The sequence below is a fragment of the Anabrus simplex genome, chromosome 7, assembly GCF_040414725.1.
Source record: "Anabrus simplex isolate iqAnaSimp1 chromosome 7, ASM4041472v1, whole genome shotgun sequence".
NCBI lineage: Eukaryota > Metazoa > Arthropoda > Insecta > Orthoptera > Tettigoniidae > Anabrus > Anabrus simplex.
The window spans coordinates 2,459,639-2,478,893 of NC_090271.1; the positions used below are offsets into that span (position 1 = coordinate 2,459,639).

The window sequence follows — 19,255 nt, forward strand, 5'->3', positions numbered from 1 at the left end:
GGCCGCAGCTTCTCCACCAGATACATCGAGCATTACAATGCCCAATGACACAACAAATTCTCCGCAATGGCCAACCACATGAGGGACACAGTGCATAAATTCACCACAATAGAAGACCTCCATATCCTAAAAAGAGTCGATAAAAGTAAACTCATGACAGACCAACATTTTAATTAAAGATAAGAACCTAAATGACATTATTGATTAAAAAAAGCCCCTTGTATGAACAGATCCTTATTTTATTATGAGAATCAACTCCCCTCACCAACATATTCTTAAAAATCTTCAACCTCACATCAGTTAGCGTTCCCACCTCCTCTACAGCTAATATACCCCCTCCCTTCCCCCCACCGCTAGTACCTCTAATTCAAATACAACCAATAAACCCATAGCCACACCCACCGTAACATCGCTCCCTCCAATGGCCTTACACCGATACAACACGCGCAGTAATACACTCTCTTTCTTCCCGCCCACCAATAGCAGCCCCCTCCAAATACTACAAACAAGCCAATAGTTACGTCAACGCAAACAGATCCCCCCCCCCAACACAAACCTTCAGCTATAAAACACGTAGCAAGAAGTCTACTGTTGCAAATACTTCTAACTCATAACGTTACAAGCAATCTTCGTCACCGTCAAATGGTAAGTGCACACGATTCTACTCAATATTTTCAAATATCTTTTCACACAATTAGCTCTACGTTTCTTGCTTCCTTTTACAGATTCCACTATTATATGCCTTTTCAACTAGGATATCTACAAACTCACAACTTGCAATATTTGAGCATTAGTTCAAATTTTGACATTATTATTAAGCGTATGGAATTTACAGAATGGACAAGTATATACAATATTATACAAAAGAAAAACCTGCAAAGAATACATGGTAAGTAGGGAACAATTACACATGAATATCTAAATTGTTTATCCACTGCACTAGGGATACTGGGACATCATCAAAGTCTTTTCGGTCTCCACCATAAGCACGCAGAGGGCATTCGTCCATTATATGATGCATGGTCTGGACTAAAGCACCACAATCACACGCTGGAGAGTCCCTGAAGCCCCACTGGTGAAGGGAGAATGCAGATCTTCCACAATTCGTGCGGAACCTGTTTAGTGATGCCCACGTTCTTCTTGGCAAGCTGAAACCAGCTGGGGCGTGGTTTGGATTAAAGAGGCTTGGCCACTCCGGAGCTGTACGAATCCATTGCTCTTTCCATTCCTCTTTTAAATTGAAACCAGCATCCATTAGATTCTTAGCTGTTTTCATCGGTGGCTTACGGGATTTCAGCCTTTGTCTCCAGAGATCTGCAACATCTCTATGGATAGGTAGAGTTGGATTGGATATGATCTTATTATATTCTTGAACAAGGGCTCTTGAACGTTGCAGGCTTGGTGGAGCAATGTGGGACAGGACTGGCAGCCAGTGCGTTGCAGTAGGCTTCAGAGTACCAGAGATTATACGCATGGTGGTGTTAAGTTGTACATCGACTTTCTTCACGTGGCAACTGTTAAGCCATACTGAAGAGCAGTATTCAGCTGCAGGATACACGAGGCCAAGCGCAGTATGTCGTAATGTGTCCGCTGAAGCACCCCATGAAGTTCCACACAATTTAAAGAGAATATTATTACGTGATCTCAAATTAGATCCGAGGTTTTCAAGATGCTTTCTATAAGATAGGGTTTGGTCAAGCGTTACCCCGAGGTACTTTGGATTAGGATTGTGCTTTAGCACTGAGCCATTGAAGTGTACTTGGAGTTTTGTATTAGCCAACTTGTTGTGGAGATGGAAGCAAGCAGATTCTGTCTTATTCATACTGGGTTGTAGTCTCCAGTTTCGGAAGTAAGAGCTAAGTGTATCCAGGTCAGACGTCAGGATGGCCTCGGCATGGCTGAGATCTGGATGTTGAATGGCAATGGCTAGGTCGTCTGCATAAGAGAATTTTACTGCTTTTGTCTCAGGAATATCCGATATGTAGAGATTGAATAGAAGAGGTGCCAATACTGATCCCTGGGGAAGGCCATTTTTTAGTTTCCTAAGACGACTAATGTCATCATACATGACAACACGGAAGAGCCTTTCGGTTAGCATATTGTTGATCAGTGTGGTTACAGTTTTGCAAGGGATAACTCGCAGCTTCAACATCAACCCTTGCCTCCACACAGTATCATATGCAGCCTTTAGATCTACAAAGACTGCAGATGTTTTAGTACCCCTTTGAAAACCAGCCTCAATGTGAGTTGTTAGTGCTAGCACCTGGTCAACACAGCTTCGGTTCTGTCTGAATCCAGCTTGCTCTACTGGGATCACTTTATTAATGGCTGAACTAATTCTATTGTACACAAGTCTCTCAAGGAGTTTATAGCAAACACTCAGCAATGCTATTGGTCGGTAGCTATCGACTTGGTCTTGCGGTTTACTGGGTTTCAGAATTGCAATGATCTTGCTTACCCGGAATTTATTTGGCAGATGCCCAGACGATAAGATATTAGAGTAGAATTTAGCCAACCAGAGCCTTGTGTTTGGACCAGAAACTATCCCATCAAAGCCAGCTGCTTTACCTGGTTTGAGGCTTTTAATAGCAGTATCTACTTCCAGATGTGAAAATGGTTCCGAGTATATAGAGTTCTCCTGCAAGTTGCTTTTCTGTTGTTTGAGCAACTTCTTTACTTGGACGGTATGTTTCTTATCAGAGGGCGCTCGTGACATATTAACAATATGTTCAGCTACTAGGTTGGGGGTCCTTGTGGCAGGTTCTGTTTCCTGAGAACTGCTGGACTGTTTGAAGTCCATAGTCTCCACTTGTGCTGTCGAGACTGTAACAGAGCACTCTCCACCCTCACAAGTTTCACTCCATCCAGGGACATTCTCTTTCTGCAGCCCTCTGGGAATATATTTCTTGGCAATTCCAGCAAAACGTTCGTAGGCAGTATGAATCAGACACATTTGTCAAGATCTTTTGAAAAGCAATCCCACTTGGCTTTATTGAAATTCCAGCGTGGTCGAGGTGTGCTTTTAACCAAAGGTAGTTATCATGACAGGTCTGTGTTGACTGTGGGGAAAGTTTTCCGTTACTTTCCTTATAGTAGGCAGGACAATACCATTTACATCTTCAGTGACAAAGCAAACATCAGGATTGTATTCTCTCTTCCAGCGGGCTGACTTCAAGGTTCCTCTATCTTTCACATCGAAAACCAGGTGTAGATTATTAGCTTCAGCCCAGGTGACTAGTTGAGAGCCACATTCATCTGCATCATCATATTTCCAGTTCGGATGGTGACTATTGAAATCTCCGACATATATTGCTGGATGACTCTGGGTGAGGAGCACTTCATTTGACCAAGCCACAGATGGTGGTGGTTTATATACATTTACCACTTTGATGCCCGATATGTCAACAGTTACCATGTGAACATCGTCAGTCACCGTTGCTGAAATGAGCCGAACATCTCGTAGATTTGAACGAGCATAGGTTGCTGCCCCATACATCTGGTGGTAGGTTGCCCCAATAGCGATATAACCAGGAATTTTTCCTCTCGATCTTAGCTGTTCCTCAGTCGCAGTATGAGTTTCTTGAATGGTCACTAAATCGATGTTGTTTTCAAGAAGGATTCTAGAAAGATGTTCACTCTTCGATCTGGATATGCCTTCGATGTTTATTTGGCATATTCGTAAAGAAGGTCCTAGTATCTTTGCAGGTTGGTCCTGAGAAGGACCATTTGCAGAAGTTCTCTCTGAGTCCATTTGGCCAGGAGATCAACGTCTGGTGATAGTTTGGCTGCCGATTTGTTGTTGCTCGCTTAGCACCACCTGGGGAACACGTGCAGGGCAATGTGGAGGTAAATCCTGCGGACGTGAGCAAAATTTTGACATGGTCCATAGAGATCCTATTTGATCCTATTTGAAACTGTTCTTCAACTTCTATTCTACAACTTCATATCCTCAACGTGTTCTACAACTTCACCGTATGCCTCTGACTTTCGTCTTTTATCTTCAAGATTATGATTAACTTCGGATTAACTTCGGATCTCTCGACCAACCTTTGACTTTTATTCTCTCTTCTTTACTTTGATTATATACGATTTTTCGCCATCGTCTAATTATAACCGCCAGACTATCAAATTTTTATGCAATCTTACTACTTGTTGTATAACAATCTGTTGTTTTATCCATTGCACTTATTTTAGCAGCCTTCTAATGTTAATTTTGTTAATACTTCCACTATTATATCTCATCACATTGTATTTTTTAAACCATCATTGTTATTTTTAATGTTATTTTACTTCAAATCTCCTCAAGATTTTAAAATTCATTTCATTATTCCATGTTATTTAGACACTTATTTTTAATTTAAGGTTGAGACTATGGCTGATGATGCCTTCAGGGAAGGCGAAACATGTACCACTATTAGTTAACAAATTTATGTAAATCATCCAAGACTAGACTTTGTATTGATTAGGTGGTCTAATAAATAACTTACTGTTATTATTTCAATTCATTATTATTACAGTAGTAGGGGCTGCCTGGCCGAGGCGGTAAAGGCGTGCTCGGATCGCCCGGAAGGACGTGGGTTCGAATCCCCCTCAGGAAGTCGTAAAATTTAAGAAACGAGATTTCCACTTCCGGATGTGTATATGGCCCTGAGGTTCACTCAGCCTACACCAAAAATGAGTACCAGGTTAATTCCTGGGGCGTAGAATTAACCACTCTATCCCATCACGTGCCGAGGTTAACAATGGTGGAAGCCTTTACCTTCCACTCCTCCAAGGGCCTTCATGGCCCGTACGGAGGCGACTTTGCTTTTTTTAAATTTTTATTATTTCAGTAGTGATAATAGCGAATAGTAAGAAAAATGTTGAAGTTCACATAGTGGAATACGATGAGGTGGTAAATTTCAATGCGTGGTGGCCATCGCTGTTCAAGATAACTGTTGTATGCAAGGAAAGTATGAAACTACTTAAGAACCATAAACAACCATTTGTGCCCACGAAATTCAAGCAATTCAAATACGACAGGAAGCAGACTGGAGCGATTCAAGCGTCAGTCTACATAGACTTCCCAGTCATGCATAGCCTACATTTTATCTGGGAAAACCAAAATTTTTAATCACGCCTGCAATGCCTTATGAGAGGGCATATAAGGACATTGGAAAAATAATGCAGTATGTTGAACACGAGGGACACAATTTGTACCAGGATATTTTGAGTGGCCAACTATGGCAAGTGAAAGGAAATCCTTGTGAGGTTTCATATCGTGTGTGGTACACTTGGGTACACATTTTAACAGTGGCGTGCGGTGAACTCATTCGTTACCCCAGTGGCAAAAATGAAAGCAATCGTAGCCCTACTACACTCTCTAAAGTCAACATTACCATTTTATAAGGCTGCATTTTTTGCAGAAAGGTCTTTCAAGAATATTTTGAACCACAAACTCGCACATATTTCTGAATTGATGTTCACGGCAGTGACGACTCCATCATAACTTAATCTATAGCAGATTTTAAACAGTGTACTTACAGTTTCACCCGGTGACACTTCGTGATAGTAGAGTAGTCATGGTTTTGACACAAATACACTGGGACTATTTGTTTTTAACTTAAAAAGCCTAACCTAAACTGAATCAGCATAATTTAACTGGTATTTTATCGTCGCCGAAGTTTTATGTTTTCACTTGCTTACTGAGTGTATGTGGATCAACGACAAATGAGGGAAAATATTCATCACGTCTAATAGCACACATTATATTCATGAAGAATGGCACAGAACTCCTGGAAACTTCACCTATAATGCAAGAGTAACACTAAAAAAATTCACTATATATACCTCCATTACAGACAAGCAACTACGAAATTCTTTTACTTCGCGCTTAGTTTTGTGTTCATGCTGGTCAACCTAAATATTTTTCTGCAGCTATCGGCAAACATACTCTACACGTGCCATCGATGAATTGCTTGAAAAATCTTTATACATCCCGAAATCCAAGGATAAAATATATTCATCGATATTACTATTGATTTCATAAACTGGCTCTATTTTTACCAGCAAGACGATGTGTAAATTGTGGCGCTAACATACTAACATACCTTTCCCAAGCTATTAATGGTTATGAATTTCATGTTTTTGGTCCGTATTGAACTGAGAATAATATATAAGTAATAATAATAACAACGTAAACGTTTCCACCTTTTCAATACTAAAATATATTCACAAAATTATAAATTACACGGTACTAGAAACAATAATGCAGCCAACCTAAACTCAATCCGAAATTTAATCAAAGGTACTTTTCCAAGACAATTACACTTTCTCCCGCATCCTTCAGCCCCACCTTAAGCCCTCTTCCTAAGCCATATATAATTTTATATGTCATTTCAATACAAGAACTTACTGATTTCCATGATTATAATTTTTACAACACCCCATTTATACTTTATTCTTTGTTAAAAACCTCTTAGTATGTGTATTCCTTGTATTATTAACTATTACCATAATAACATCTCATTTCATCTACCACATTCACTTGTTAGTCTTTAAAATAACATTTTCTTAGGATTTCGCCAAAAGTGATCTTTGCTCCAATACGGCTGATGATGACCCCTAGATGGGTCGAAACTAGTACCGTGTAATTTATAATTTTGTGAATATATTTTAGTATTGAAAAGGTGGAAACGTTTACGTTGTTATTATTATTACTTATACATTTTTCCCACAACCCCGCCCCGCTCCCAGGACAAGTCGATCTATCAACCAAGCGACTTAAATTTTGCTGGGGTAGCTCTCTTCCACGATGGCTCACTGGAGAACCTGAACTGAGTTAGAGACAGCTGTACCGGGCTTGGCTTAGATGTTCGTAGTTTTATAAACTTTATAAAAAGCATTTTAAGGAATAATAAGGAAATGTAAGTACAAAGTTATTTACCCCAGCGCTGCTGGGGCAGATGGGGTTCAGTGCACGCCACTGCATTTTAATAAAACTATCATGTGAATTATTCATTATAGATGAGACCATAGAGCTGAAAAGCATTAAGTCAATTTTTTTAAATTTTTTCTGAAAATAGTTTGTTACTTTAAAATTGACCTTCCATTAATGCAAATATAGCGAGACTTAGAATGTCTAATATCGACATTGCATGTTTCTTACGTTCTCTCGGAGTAATCACATTTTCTCTCTCTCCTGAAAACTGATTGAATGCTTTTCAGCTCTGACTGATTCTATTAATAGATTTTACCTGCATCAATACTGTGATAATTTCATTTTCTTAAATGATAGTCTTTTAACACTTATACTTTTGCAATGATCCTCTTGCGGGATTAAATGTCGGAACTTTTTAAATGTTTATATGTGTGTGTTTTGTAATTTTAACTTATGGGATTCAACCCCATTTGATTTGAATGACATTGTGTCCTAATGGTTAATACCCGAGGATGCCTGCAATGTACAGCCGAAACTAGTGATATAAACTATGTATTGATTAGGAGTCATATCCATCAGTACGGGCCTAGCATTGAAATTTATTGCATACAAGTCTTGTTTTTGTCGAACCTTACTGGCGAGAGCTGAAACACATGTGGAAGATGTCATACAACTGTATTTGCATCCTGGTATTTTCACGGGAGTACAGGCACTTTGATGGCATCGCTTTTTACTGCTGAGAATCAGCCACTTGTTCATGATTATGACGATACATTTAACAATGAAAAGTTACTCAGAATGTGAGAAATCCATCTGCATTGTACTGACTGACGTGGGGCCATGGGTCTTAAGGGCTATGTGGTGTGACATCACCTAATGTCAGGGTCCTTTTGCCAGCCTTTCTCTTCAGCACTTGTGAAATTCTACAGTCCATGGGAGTGGAAGATCTTTTTTGTGTGGTATATTGACAGAGAATCTGAGGATAGTATTAATTGTTCAAAAAGAGATGAAGTTCATATCATCATGTGAACCTCTAGATTACTCTTTGTGGATGACTGCTGTTCAATTAGTGAGGATGTTCAGTTTAATCAGTGTTTAGTTTGAGAAAAATAAACTATCCTATCATGGGTGGTTTGAATAGGTAATTTTATCATTATTTTTACTTTTTGACATTTCGGTTCAGCCATCTGGGCTGCATGTCATTTCATCACCATTAAGGAATTCATCACATGTAATTCCCACTTCCTTTATGTCCTTTTCGACCCTGGTGAAGCAAGCTCGTTTGGTCCTTTATCCAGGAAGTAAGCCGTCTGAAATCATTCATGTCAGGTGACATAGAAAGCGATCTTGTTTTTTCAAATAGTGTGTGTTACTTTTTCCAAGACTTTCCTCAGGATCTTCCTTTCCTTGGCTTCTATTTTCACTTTATTATTCATCACAAGTTGTTGTTATTTGCAGCTTTGCTTCAAGAAAGGTGACATCATCACCATCACTCAAAAGGAGGAGGGTGGCTGGTGGGAGGGAACTCTTGGCGAGAAGACTGGATGGTTTCCGTCGAATTATGTGAAGGAATACAAACCGCAAGGTAAGAAGTGGAACAACTAATTTGATGTTGACAATGAAGCTGCACGCATTTTACTGGCTCTTGCACAATGTTGGAATAGCAAAGAAATTTGACTCGTCCAGTCGGACCAGGTGGAGACCTTCATTGACGTCTTAAATGTAGACTGGGAGTTGTGTGTTATGTTCAGTGGCTAACAACACTTCTACAGGAAGTAGCTCATCTGGTCTTCGTTTCAGCTGTGTGTGTTTCATCTTACCACGGCATTCAGCTGTAAGACCTGCAACCACTCTTCTCGTTAATGCTGTGTCCAATGGTCTCTAATATTCTTGTCCCATTAAAATTTCCCTTTGGGTTTTTCTTTCTGTACCAAGGAAGTGGCTGTGTGGTTGGCAGCCCTGGAGATGCTGTTTTCTTTCAATGGAATTGCTTGTTGTAATTGTATTTTAACTTTACTTTATTATCACACTACTGTAAGTGACCATTGCCACCTATTTCTTAATAATAATAAAATTTTCACAACAGGCAAATGCTGGAGCTGTACCGTAATTAAGACCACGGTTGCTTCTTTCCCACTCCTAGCCCATCGCCGCTATAACACATATTTGTGTTGGTGAGCGTAAAAGATTATTTAAAAAAGTTATTTCCGTCCAGCTCGTTTTCTGCCATATTCACATTTTTGCAGCTTAAGGCGTTTCCAATTTACCCAGAGTCAACTTTCACTTCCAAAGAACAATGTACAGATGACTTTGCAAAGGATATTCTGAGTTCTATATTAATATGCCTCCTCTGCGAACCATGTGACCTTGACGCGGTGGGGAGGCTTGCGTGTCCCAATGATGCAGATAGCCGAGCCGCAGGTGCAACCATATCGGATGGGTATCTGTTGAGAGACCAGACTAACGAATGGTTCATCGAAAGGGGGGTAGCAGCCTTTCGGTAGTTGCAAGGGCGGCAGTCTAGATGATTGACTGATACGGCCTTGTAATAATACTCAACATGGCTTAGCTGTGTTGATACTGCTACACGGCTGAAAGCAACGGGAAACTACAGCCGTAACTACCTCCCGAGGACATGCAGCTCTCTCTGTATGAATGATGTACTGATGATGGCTTCCTCCCGGGTAAAATATTCCGGAGGTAAACTAGTCCCCCATTCGGATCTCCGGGTGGGGACTACACGAGAGGGGGCGATCATCAGGAAGATGGATACTGACATTCTACGAGTCGGAGCGTGGAATGTTAGAAGATTGAATCGTTGTGGTAAGTTAGAGAATCTGAAAAGGGAGATGGATAGGCTAAAGTTAGATGTAGTTGGTATAAGTGAAGTACGTTGGCAGGAAGAACAGGATTTTTGGTCAGGCGACTACCAAATTATCAACACGAAATCAAACAGGGGAAATGCAGGAGTTGGTTTAATAATGAATAAGAAAATAGGGCAGCGGATAAGCTACTACGACCAGCATAGTGAAAGAATTATTGTCGTCAAGATAGACACCAAACCAATGCCCACCACAATAGTGCAGGTCTATATGCCTACTAGTTCAGCGGATGATGAAGAAATTGAAAGAATATATGAGGATTTAATACAATATGTTAAAGGTGACGAGAATCTAATTGTGCTGGGAGACTGGAATGCAGTGGTAGGCAAAGGAAGAGAAGGTAGTACAGTAGGAGAATTTGGATTGGGACAAAGGAACGAAAGAGGAAGTCGGCTGGTTGAATTCTGCACTGATCATAATTTAGTCCTTGCCAATACTTGGTTCAAACACCACAAACAACGGCTGTATACGTGGACGAGACCTGGCGACACTGGAAGATATCAAATAGACTTCATTATGATTAGGCAGAGATTCAGAAACCAGGTGTTGGATTGCAAAACTTTCCCAGGAGCAGACGTGGACTCTGACCACAACTTGTTGGTCATGAAATGCCATCTGAAGTTGAAGAAATTGAAGAAAGGAAAGAATGCAAAAAGATGGGATCTAGACAAGTTGAAAGAAAAGAGTGTGAGGGATTGTTTCAAGGAACATGTTGCACAAGGACTAAATGAAAAAGCTGAAGGAAACACAATAGAAGAAGAGTGGAGAGTCATGAAGAATGAAGTCAGTAGGGCTGCTGAAGAAATGTTAGGAAGGAAAAAAAGATCAACTAAGAATCAGTGGATAACTCAGGAGATACTAGACCTGATTGATGAACGACGAAAATACAAGAATGCTAGAAATGAAGAGGGCAGAAAAGAATACAGGCGATTAAAGAATCAAGTGGATAGAAAGTGCAAGGTAGCTAAGGAAGAATGGCTGAAGGTGAAGTGCAAGGATGTCGAAGGCTGTATGGTCCTGGGAAAGGTAGATGCTGCATACAGGAAAATCAAGGAAACCTTTGGAGAAAGGAAATCTAGGTGCATGAATATTAAGAGCTCAGATGGAAAGCCACTACTAGGGAAAGAAGACAAAGCAGAAAGATGGCAGGAACATATCCAACAGTTGTATCAAAGTAACGATGTAGATAATTTGGTTCTGGAACATGAAGAGGCTGTTGATGCTGATGAAATGGGAGACCCAATTTTGAGGTCAGAGTTTGACAGAGCTGTGAGTGACCTAAATAGGAACAAGGCACCTGGAATTGATGATATTCCTTCTGAATTACTGACTGCCTTAGGAGAAACCAGCATGGTAAGGTTATTTCATTTAGTGTGCAGGATGTATGAGACAGGAGAAGTCCCATCCGATTTTCGGCAGAATGTTGTTATACCTATTCCCAAGAAAGCCGGTGCTGACAGGTGTGAAAACTACCGCACCATTAGTTTAGTATCTCATGCCTGCAAAATTTTAACACACATTATTTACAGAAGAATGGAAAAACAAGTTGAAGCTGAGCTGGGAGAAGATCAATTTGGCTTCAGAAGAAATGTAGGAACACGTGAAGCAATCCTGACTTTACGACTGATCTTGGAGAATCGAATTAAGAAGGACAAGCCCACGTACATGGCATTCGTAGATCTGGAAAAGGCATTCGATAATGTTGATTGGACCAAGCTATTTATGATTCTGAAGATGATAGGGATCAGATACCGAGAACGAAGAATTATCTACAACCTGTATAAAAATCAGTCTGCAGTGATAAGAATCGAGGGCTTTGAAAAAGAAGCAGCAATCCAGAAAGGAGTGAGGCAAGGCTGCAGTTTGTCCCCTCTCCTTTTCAATGTTTACATAGAACAGGCAGTAAAGGAAATCAAAGAGAAATTTATAAAGGGAATCACAGTCCAAGGAGAGGAAATCAAAACCTTGAGATTTGCCGATGATATTGTTATTTTATCTGAGACTGCAGAAGATCTCGAGAAGTTGCTGAATGGTATGGATGAAGTCTTGGGTAAGGAGTACAAGATGAAAATAAATAAGTCCAAAACAAAAGTAATGGAGTGCAGTCGAACGAAGGCAGGTGATGTAGGAAATATTAGATTAGGAAAAGAAGTCTTAAAGGAAGTAGATGAATATTGTTACTTGGGTAGTAAAATAACTGACGATGGCAGAAGTAAGGAGGACATAAAATGCAGACTAGCACAAGCAAGGAAGAGCTTTCTTAAGAAAAGAAATTTGCTCACTTCAAACATTGATATCGGAATTAGAAAGATGTTTTTGAAGACTTTCGTGTGGAGCGTGGCATTGTATGGAAGTGAAACATGGACGATAAGTAGCTCAGAAAGAAAGAGAATAGAAGCTTTTGAATTGTGGTGTTACAGAAGAATGCTGAAGGTGAGATGGATAGATCGAATCACGAATGAAGAGATACTGAATCGAATTGGTGAGAGGAGATCGATTTGGCTAAATTTGACGAGAAGAAGAGATAGAATGATAGGACACATCTTAAGACACCCAGGACTTGTTCAGTTGGTTTTTGAAGGAAGTGTAGGTGGTAAGAACGGTAGGGGTAGACCATGGTATGAATATTACAAACAGATTAGAGCAGATGTAGGATGCAATAGTTACGTAGAAATGAAAAGGTTAGCACAGGATAGGGTGGCATGTAGAGCTGCATCAAACCAGTCTATGGACTGATGACTCAAACAACAACATATTAATATGTTTGCCTTTTTTGCCACTGCTATTCTTCTTTTCATCTGATCATGTTGCCAAGATAACACAATTGTTTCACCTGATCAATTCTGATATTATCAATTTTTATATTGGTCTTGATTCTTTCACACTACAATTGCTTTCATTTTCTTTTCGTTGACTTTTAATTTCCCTTTTTTACGGGTGTATTATAACTCTTGCACTATTCTGTTAATTTTTTTTCCCCGAGTCTGCAACTATGACATTGTTATGAGCAAATCTGATACAGTGTACTATTGACTTCTCTTTAAGTACTGTGACAGTATTTAGTGTAGTGTACCTCCCCAGAAAACCTTTTGGACTGGTGTCTGTGCCGGTAGAAATTCGTGTCAATGAACCTTGTGAAAGAACATTATCGTTTCACATTTAATGTGAAATATCTCGCCATTCTTGTTTGAAATTGTTTACCATATCTTGTCGCGCTATGAAATGCTACGCTCTGGCAACTAGGCTTTAAACTTTCGAGTCTGCCTGAGGGATTCTGTGGGCATTTGGTGCCTTTAGAACCTGTTAGTTGGCCTCGATTTATTTACTGTTGGTGCACGAGCAGTTAAACTGGAGTGGTAGCAGAGCAGTGATTGTTTTTGCTTCACTGTTGTTCTGCACCTGATTTTAGTTGTTTCTGCTGTCTGCAGCATAATTTTCCTCCTCATTTTCCCTTGTTTAGTACAGTGCAGTGCTGTATTGATTTAGTGGTGAATGAAAATCAGAAACAAAGAGAGTCAAAACTTATTGTGAACTATCATTGTGAAAGGAAGTGCAAGGATCTCGTGTAATTCTTTCATTGATTTTGTTGCATGTCTACTACGATGGTGCGCACTGTTATGCACCCCTCCTTCCTGCGTCATGTCGAATTGGAATATGAGCTATCTATTCGTGGCCTTGAACCTGCCCGTACTGTTGCCGAATGCGCTCCCTGCTATCTGCTAACCTCCCTGGTCCCCATTAACCTATCAGTAATTAACAGGAACAGAGTTGGTGAGTACATGAATTTTATCTGTAATGCCTTGAGCGAGATTAATGTAATAAGGAAGGAATTTATTGAGTTGCCTCCATCGAAAGCCCAGATAAACCGGCTGAGGGCCAGAGCAAGCCACTACTCGGGTCGAATCCAGGACTTGTTGTCCATCAAGCCCGATGCTGAATTTATATCTGAATGTGCAAGGTTATTAACGGTCGTTTCAGGTATTACTGTTGATCTGGATTTGTTGTTAGTCAGCAGGGATATGGAGAAATGCTCTATATCAGTCAGTCACAATCCCATTGTACCTACCTCAAATATTCCTTCAAACCAATCTGTGTCCTCTTCATGCTGTGTGACAGCTCCTTTTCTAGAAAGTTTAGTGTCTAGGTTAAATTCTGTTTCATCTCCAAACTGCCTAAAGGAAGTTTTCCGTGGAGTGAGGACCTTTACGGTGAATTCCATCGACGAAAGTGTTAGATTTCTACGATTTCTTGTAGAGTTAACCGACACTGGAAACATCTATTCCGTCGAATACTTGGGGATTTTTAGTGCCCTCTCCCCTCATTGCGAAGGGATCCTGAAAAGGGAAATTTCAGAGGCTATTTCTCGAAATTTAACTATTAATGCATTTCATGAGCTTGTCTTGTCTAAATTCATCCCCTCCCTCGCTCTTCAAAGTCTAGTTCCGCAGTACTGTTTTAGGACGCAGTTTCTTAACACGTTCACTGCGTATTAGCAGAGCGTGACATACCCGCCAACCTGAGCAAAATATTTGTGTGGAACTCTTTAAAAGTTGTAATTATTGAAGTTTTCTACGTTGGTAGGACGAGTTCTGTCGAACTCATGGACTTATCCCACTCACGCGCCATGCGCGTCGGTAGATTACTGTGCATTATTTACTTCGGATAGCAAACAAATGCATGAAGTATGTTACAGACATAAATATATTCATATTTACACTTCTCTATTACAGAATTTGACAAACAAAAATGAAATACTTTGGCTAATTGGGTAGGTCTCGTGATGTTGAAGGAACCACATTGTCGGCCATCAGAAAAGAATATAAATAAAATGATAACATAAGCATCACGACACAGTCAAAAATGATTACTGCACATTCAAGTTACTTATAAATGTGATGAGGAATAAATGACAATTAGAAGTTCTTTCGTGTTATACACATATATGATGCAAGAATAAACGACAATTACAAGTTCAGTTTTTTTTTTGAACATATTGCAGTAGTGGAATTTATTTATTTCAAAAGCAGAAACACTCGTAAGTCTCCTGAAGAATTAAAAAAAAAAAAAAAAAACGCAGTGTCTTAGCTCACATTGAAGTGGTCTTGCTGCTCAAAGATCCCATAAATGAATGATGACGTATGACGACGATTCTGGAGAGGAAATTCGCAGGAAATGGAATATGCATGCGCAGAAATGGCTACGGATGAATCTGCTAGTAGACTGGACGTACACGATGTGCGGGATGACAAATAGAGCCTTTCTTACCATGCGGGAAACCTGTGATTTACGTTTCCTAGCAACTGTCCCACGACACACTAGGCGCGTGCTCCGCCCCTGCTTATAAAGTAGCATCACGAGCCCAGCGCGTGATCCGCATTGAACGTGTTAATGAAAACCTGCTTGCTTGTGCTCTCAACTTAAGGTTCTATTGCAAAGTTTTTAAAATTTCTATTCCTGAAGGGGAAATAGTAGCTAGAATCCTAAAAGGTATCTCTCCTTCATACCGCTCCTACCTCTCAATATCCAGGTATCCTACCAATTTCCAAGAGTTGGAAGAAGTGTGCTCGTTTGCAGAGGACGTGAAACACGGGGATGCTTCGAGACCTATTAATGTTCCTCCTCCTACTGTGCCCTCCTATCCAGTTGATCCTCTGACTTCTAATGAAGTGAATAATTGCAAATGCTTCAATTGTGGTTCCAAGAATCATTTGAAAAACCATTGCCCGACTTTGAAACTTAATTCTGGTGGTTGGTATACCTGTGGCTCAAAACAGCATCTTAAAAAGAACTGCCCCATGTCATTCCATGGGAGTGGTCGGTGATTACAGGACAACAAAGGAGTGTTTGACCATCCTAAACCTGTAAATTCTGAATCTTTAGAAAGGTCTGTCTATCCTTCACGATGCAATAAAATATCAGCTCATATTCCCTCCTCTGGTCCTTGCGCCTTGGTTGAGGTTAATAATGAACCGGTAGATGCTCTTCTCAATACTGCTAGTGTGGTAAGTTTAATTAATTCTGCTTGGTACCATCAGATGAAAACCTCATTTAAGTTACCTGAATTGGAACCTAAAATGTGTCTCTGCTAATTGTCAGTTCTTGGAAATCTTGGTTTCAGTCAAGGTCAAGTTAAGAATTGGTAATTTTACTTGGAAAATCAAGTGCTTGGTAACACTTAACCTCTCCTGTAACGTAATTGTAGGGGCCAATTTTCTGTCTAGGGCTGGACTGGTTTTGGATTTACAGTATCCAAATTTATTTTTCAAATTTTCCCCCAATTTAAAATTTGACTTGATAAACGTCCCATTGAAGATGTCTATTGTTTCTTGTGTGGGTTACCCTCAGTCTGATGAGCCTAGTGACATTGATCGCCTTGACCTGAACCATTTGGGGGACACTGAAGCCTGTCAAGTCCAGGCTCTATGTAAGGAGTTTCCGGAAGTTTTCACTAGCAAGTTAGACTTGACTGATGTTCTCGAGTATGATATTGAGTTGTCAGACCATCAGCCCGTTCGATCTCCCCCTTACCATCTTTCCCCACCCTGTATGTTGGAATTGAAGATTGTTGAGCAAATGGAGAGAGGTGGAGTCATTAGACCTTCTACTTCACCGTATGTGTCCCCAGTGTTCTTGGTACCCAAGCCTTCTGGTGGCTTTTGCGCAGTTATAGATTATTGGGTCTTGAACAGCAAGATTGTGCTTCAATCTATCATGTTGCCCAACCTTCATACTTGTTTTGGATGATTCTCTGGAGCAAAATTTTTCACGGTGCTGGATTTGAACCAAGCATACTACCAAGTACCCTTATCCAAGAGATCCATTCCCCTGACCGCTTTCATAACGGATTGGAACCTGTATGAATTTCTGAGGCTCCCATTCGGTATATCGTGCGGTGCTGCAGTGTTGACAAGGCTGTTAAATTACATTCTCTCAGATATAAAATTCAAATTTGTGTTTAATTATTTAGATGATTTGGTAATTTTTTCAAATACGTTTGAGGAACATATGCCACACGTCAGGGAAGTCTTGCAATGACTAAAGAGGGCCGGACTATCAAAGGTGGCATTTGACAGAACCAGCATGTCCTTCCTAGGACATGTAGTTTCCTCTGAAGGTGTTTCAATGGATCATTCCAGAACTCAGGCCTTCAGGGATTTCCTGCCACCTAAAGATGTTAAAGGTGTCGCCCGTTTCCTTGGTATGGTGAACTTTTTCATAAAATTTATCCCCAACTTCGCAGAGATAGCAGCTCCGCTGAACTATCTTAGGAGGAAAAATGTTAAATTCACTTGGAATAGTGCCCAGCAGGAAGCATTCAATTCATTAAAAGTTGCATTGACCAATGTGTTGGCAATTCCAGATTTTGAGAAGCGTTTCATTGTTCAAACTGATGTCTCTGGGCGCACTATTGCTGGTGTCCTATTACAAGAACATGATGACGGACATAGGCCGGTGGCTTATGTATCCTGGGTCCTCAGCGATCTGGAGAGTAAATACTCCATCTACGAACTGGAGTGTCTAGCTGTGCTGTTTACACTAGAAAAGTTTAGATCCTTTGTTGAACATGTGAATTTCGATCTAGAGACTGACAATCAGGCTCTTTCCTGGGTGTTGAATCAGTCCAAAAGGACCAGTAGGATAAATAGGTGGGCACTACGAATCTCATCTTTTAATTTCAATGTTTGGCATATCCGTGGTTCCGAGAATGTCATTGCCGATGGTTTGAGCAGGATGTTTGATGGTAATTATTGTGCTGAAGTGAACCCGAATGTCGATGAGCTTCCAGTCAATGCCATCGGTGTTATTGCCATCCTTACCGATCTTCCGTTGTTGTACCATGAATTTGGGGATCATCAAAAATTGAAAAGCATCATTGACACAATCAATAGTGGGACCGAAGTTAAACCTTACTCCTTATCTAAGGGCGTTCTCTGTTGTAAGGGTCTCAAGGACCATAACTTCAAAATTGTCGTCATCTTTAAATATTACCACTGCTCTCCCGTTGGTGGTCATTTAGGTAACTTCAAAACCCGTCAGAAAATTAGGGAGTTCTTCGTTTGGAAGAAAATGGATAGTGACATCCGAAACATGATCAAATCCTGTAAATCTTGTGCCATCAGCAAACCTTATTTAAATAACCGCGTGTGGTGGTTGTCATCGTCACAAGCTTCACGCTGAATGGAGCGGCTGTTCATCGATTTCGTAGGTCCCCTCCCTCTTCTTTAGGAAATGCCCACATCTTTGTCTGTATAGATGCCTTCTCCCGGTTTTGTTGGATCTTCCCCACCAGGTCCACCAATTCCCATACCTCCATCTCCTGTGTAAATTCCATTTTCGCATCCTTTGGTCCTCCCAAGTTCTTAGTATCTGATTATAGTAATTCCTTCACCAGTAACTCTTTCAAAAGGTATCTGTTTAAGTTGTGCATCTCCCATGTTACTACTACTCCGTACTATCCAAATCCTTCATATGCCGAGAGGATGAATCGGAATCTAAAGTCTGCGTTGATAGTGTATCATCGTGACAATCAGCCCAAATGTGACTCCTGTCTGCATTGGTTAGCTCATGCCTTTTAATTCCGCTATTCATGAGTCACATGGTAAGACGCCTATGTCTCTAATGTTCAGCTATACCCCGTACTCCCCGATGTCTAATGTTTTATGTATCGAAGATCTTCTGCCAGAATTGTCAAAGCCTAATGATGTTCAAAGGATCTGGAACGAAGCCAAAAAGAATTTATCTGTGTCATATGAGAAGGTCAAAAGGAAGTACAATAAAGATAGAAAGCCACCTAAATTAAATGTTGGTGATCTGGTATATGTTAAATTTTACCCCATAAGTAAGGCCGTGAATAAGTTTTCGGCAAAGCTTGCCCCTAGATACCAAGACCCTTGTACTGTGTTGGAGTTCTTGTCTCCGGTTTCTATTTTGGTAAGTGATCCTGTGGCAAAATGAATTAGGCGCATTCACGTTTGCCAAATTAAACTTGGTTAAACGGCAATGTTGTACTCTTTCCTCTGCTGGTTGGATGCGCCTTTGGTAACTAATCCGTACATTTAGTTGAACCTGGCACGAATACTGCGGGTTGGTGAACGAGTCAATTTGGTCCTTCCTGTATCTAGGGTTGGTGCCCCTTGTGTATTACTGTTACATTGTTTGGTTTCTTCTAGCCTGAAATCTGTTTAGCCTTGCCTGTCTTGTGGTGATGGTATTATTTCTTAAATATATTGTATTTGTGTAATCGAACCTTGTGCTCGTGTGGTGTGCAACTAAATTGCCACGGTGGAAGTCTAATTTAATCTAATTTGAAATTGTGCACCTGAAACTGATTTCTTGTTTACTCAAGGTTTAAAAAAAGGTAAATTAATGGACTTATTCCTTTCGTGGCTCAGCATAGAATTTATTGTGCTGGATCCATCTATCATCGAGCGGCTTAATCATTGTTGGGCTATGG

General features: G+C 40.4%; 1 protein-coding gene across 7 annotated transcripts in view; it reads left to right on the forward strand.

Annotated features, from left to right (window-relative positions):
- LOC136877191 (rho guanine nucleotide exchange factor 7) overlaps window positions 1-19,255 on the forward strand; it is a 502,530-nt gene that overhangs the window by 45,347 nt on the left and 437,928 nt on the right. For 4 of the 7 annotated variants that reach the window (XM_067151001.2, XM_067151005.2, XM_067151004.2 and 1 more), the window contains exon 3: window positions 8,378-8,504. In XM_067151001.2, the coding sequence (XP_067007102.2) occupies window positions 8,378-8,504 (127 nt within the window). Of the gene's footprint in view, window positions 1-8,377; window positions 8,505-9,644; window positions 13,573-19,255 lie in introns of those variants that run through there. The other 3 variants (XR_010860736.2, XR_010860737.2, XM_067151003.2) reach the window with 2 other exon arrangements.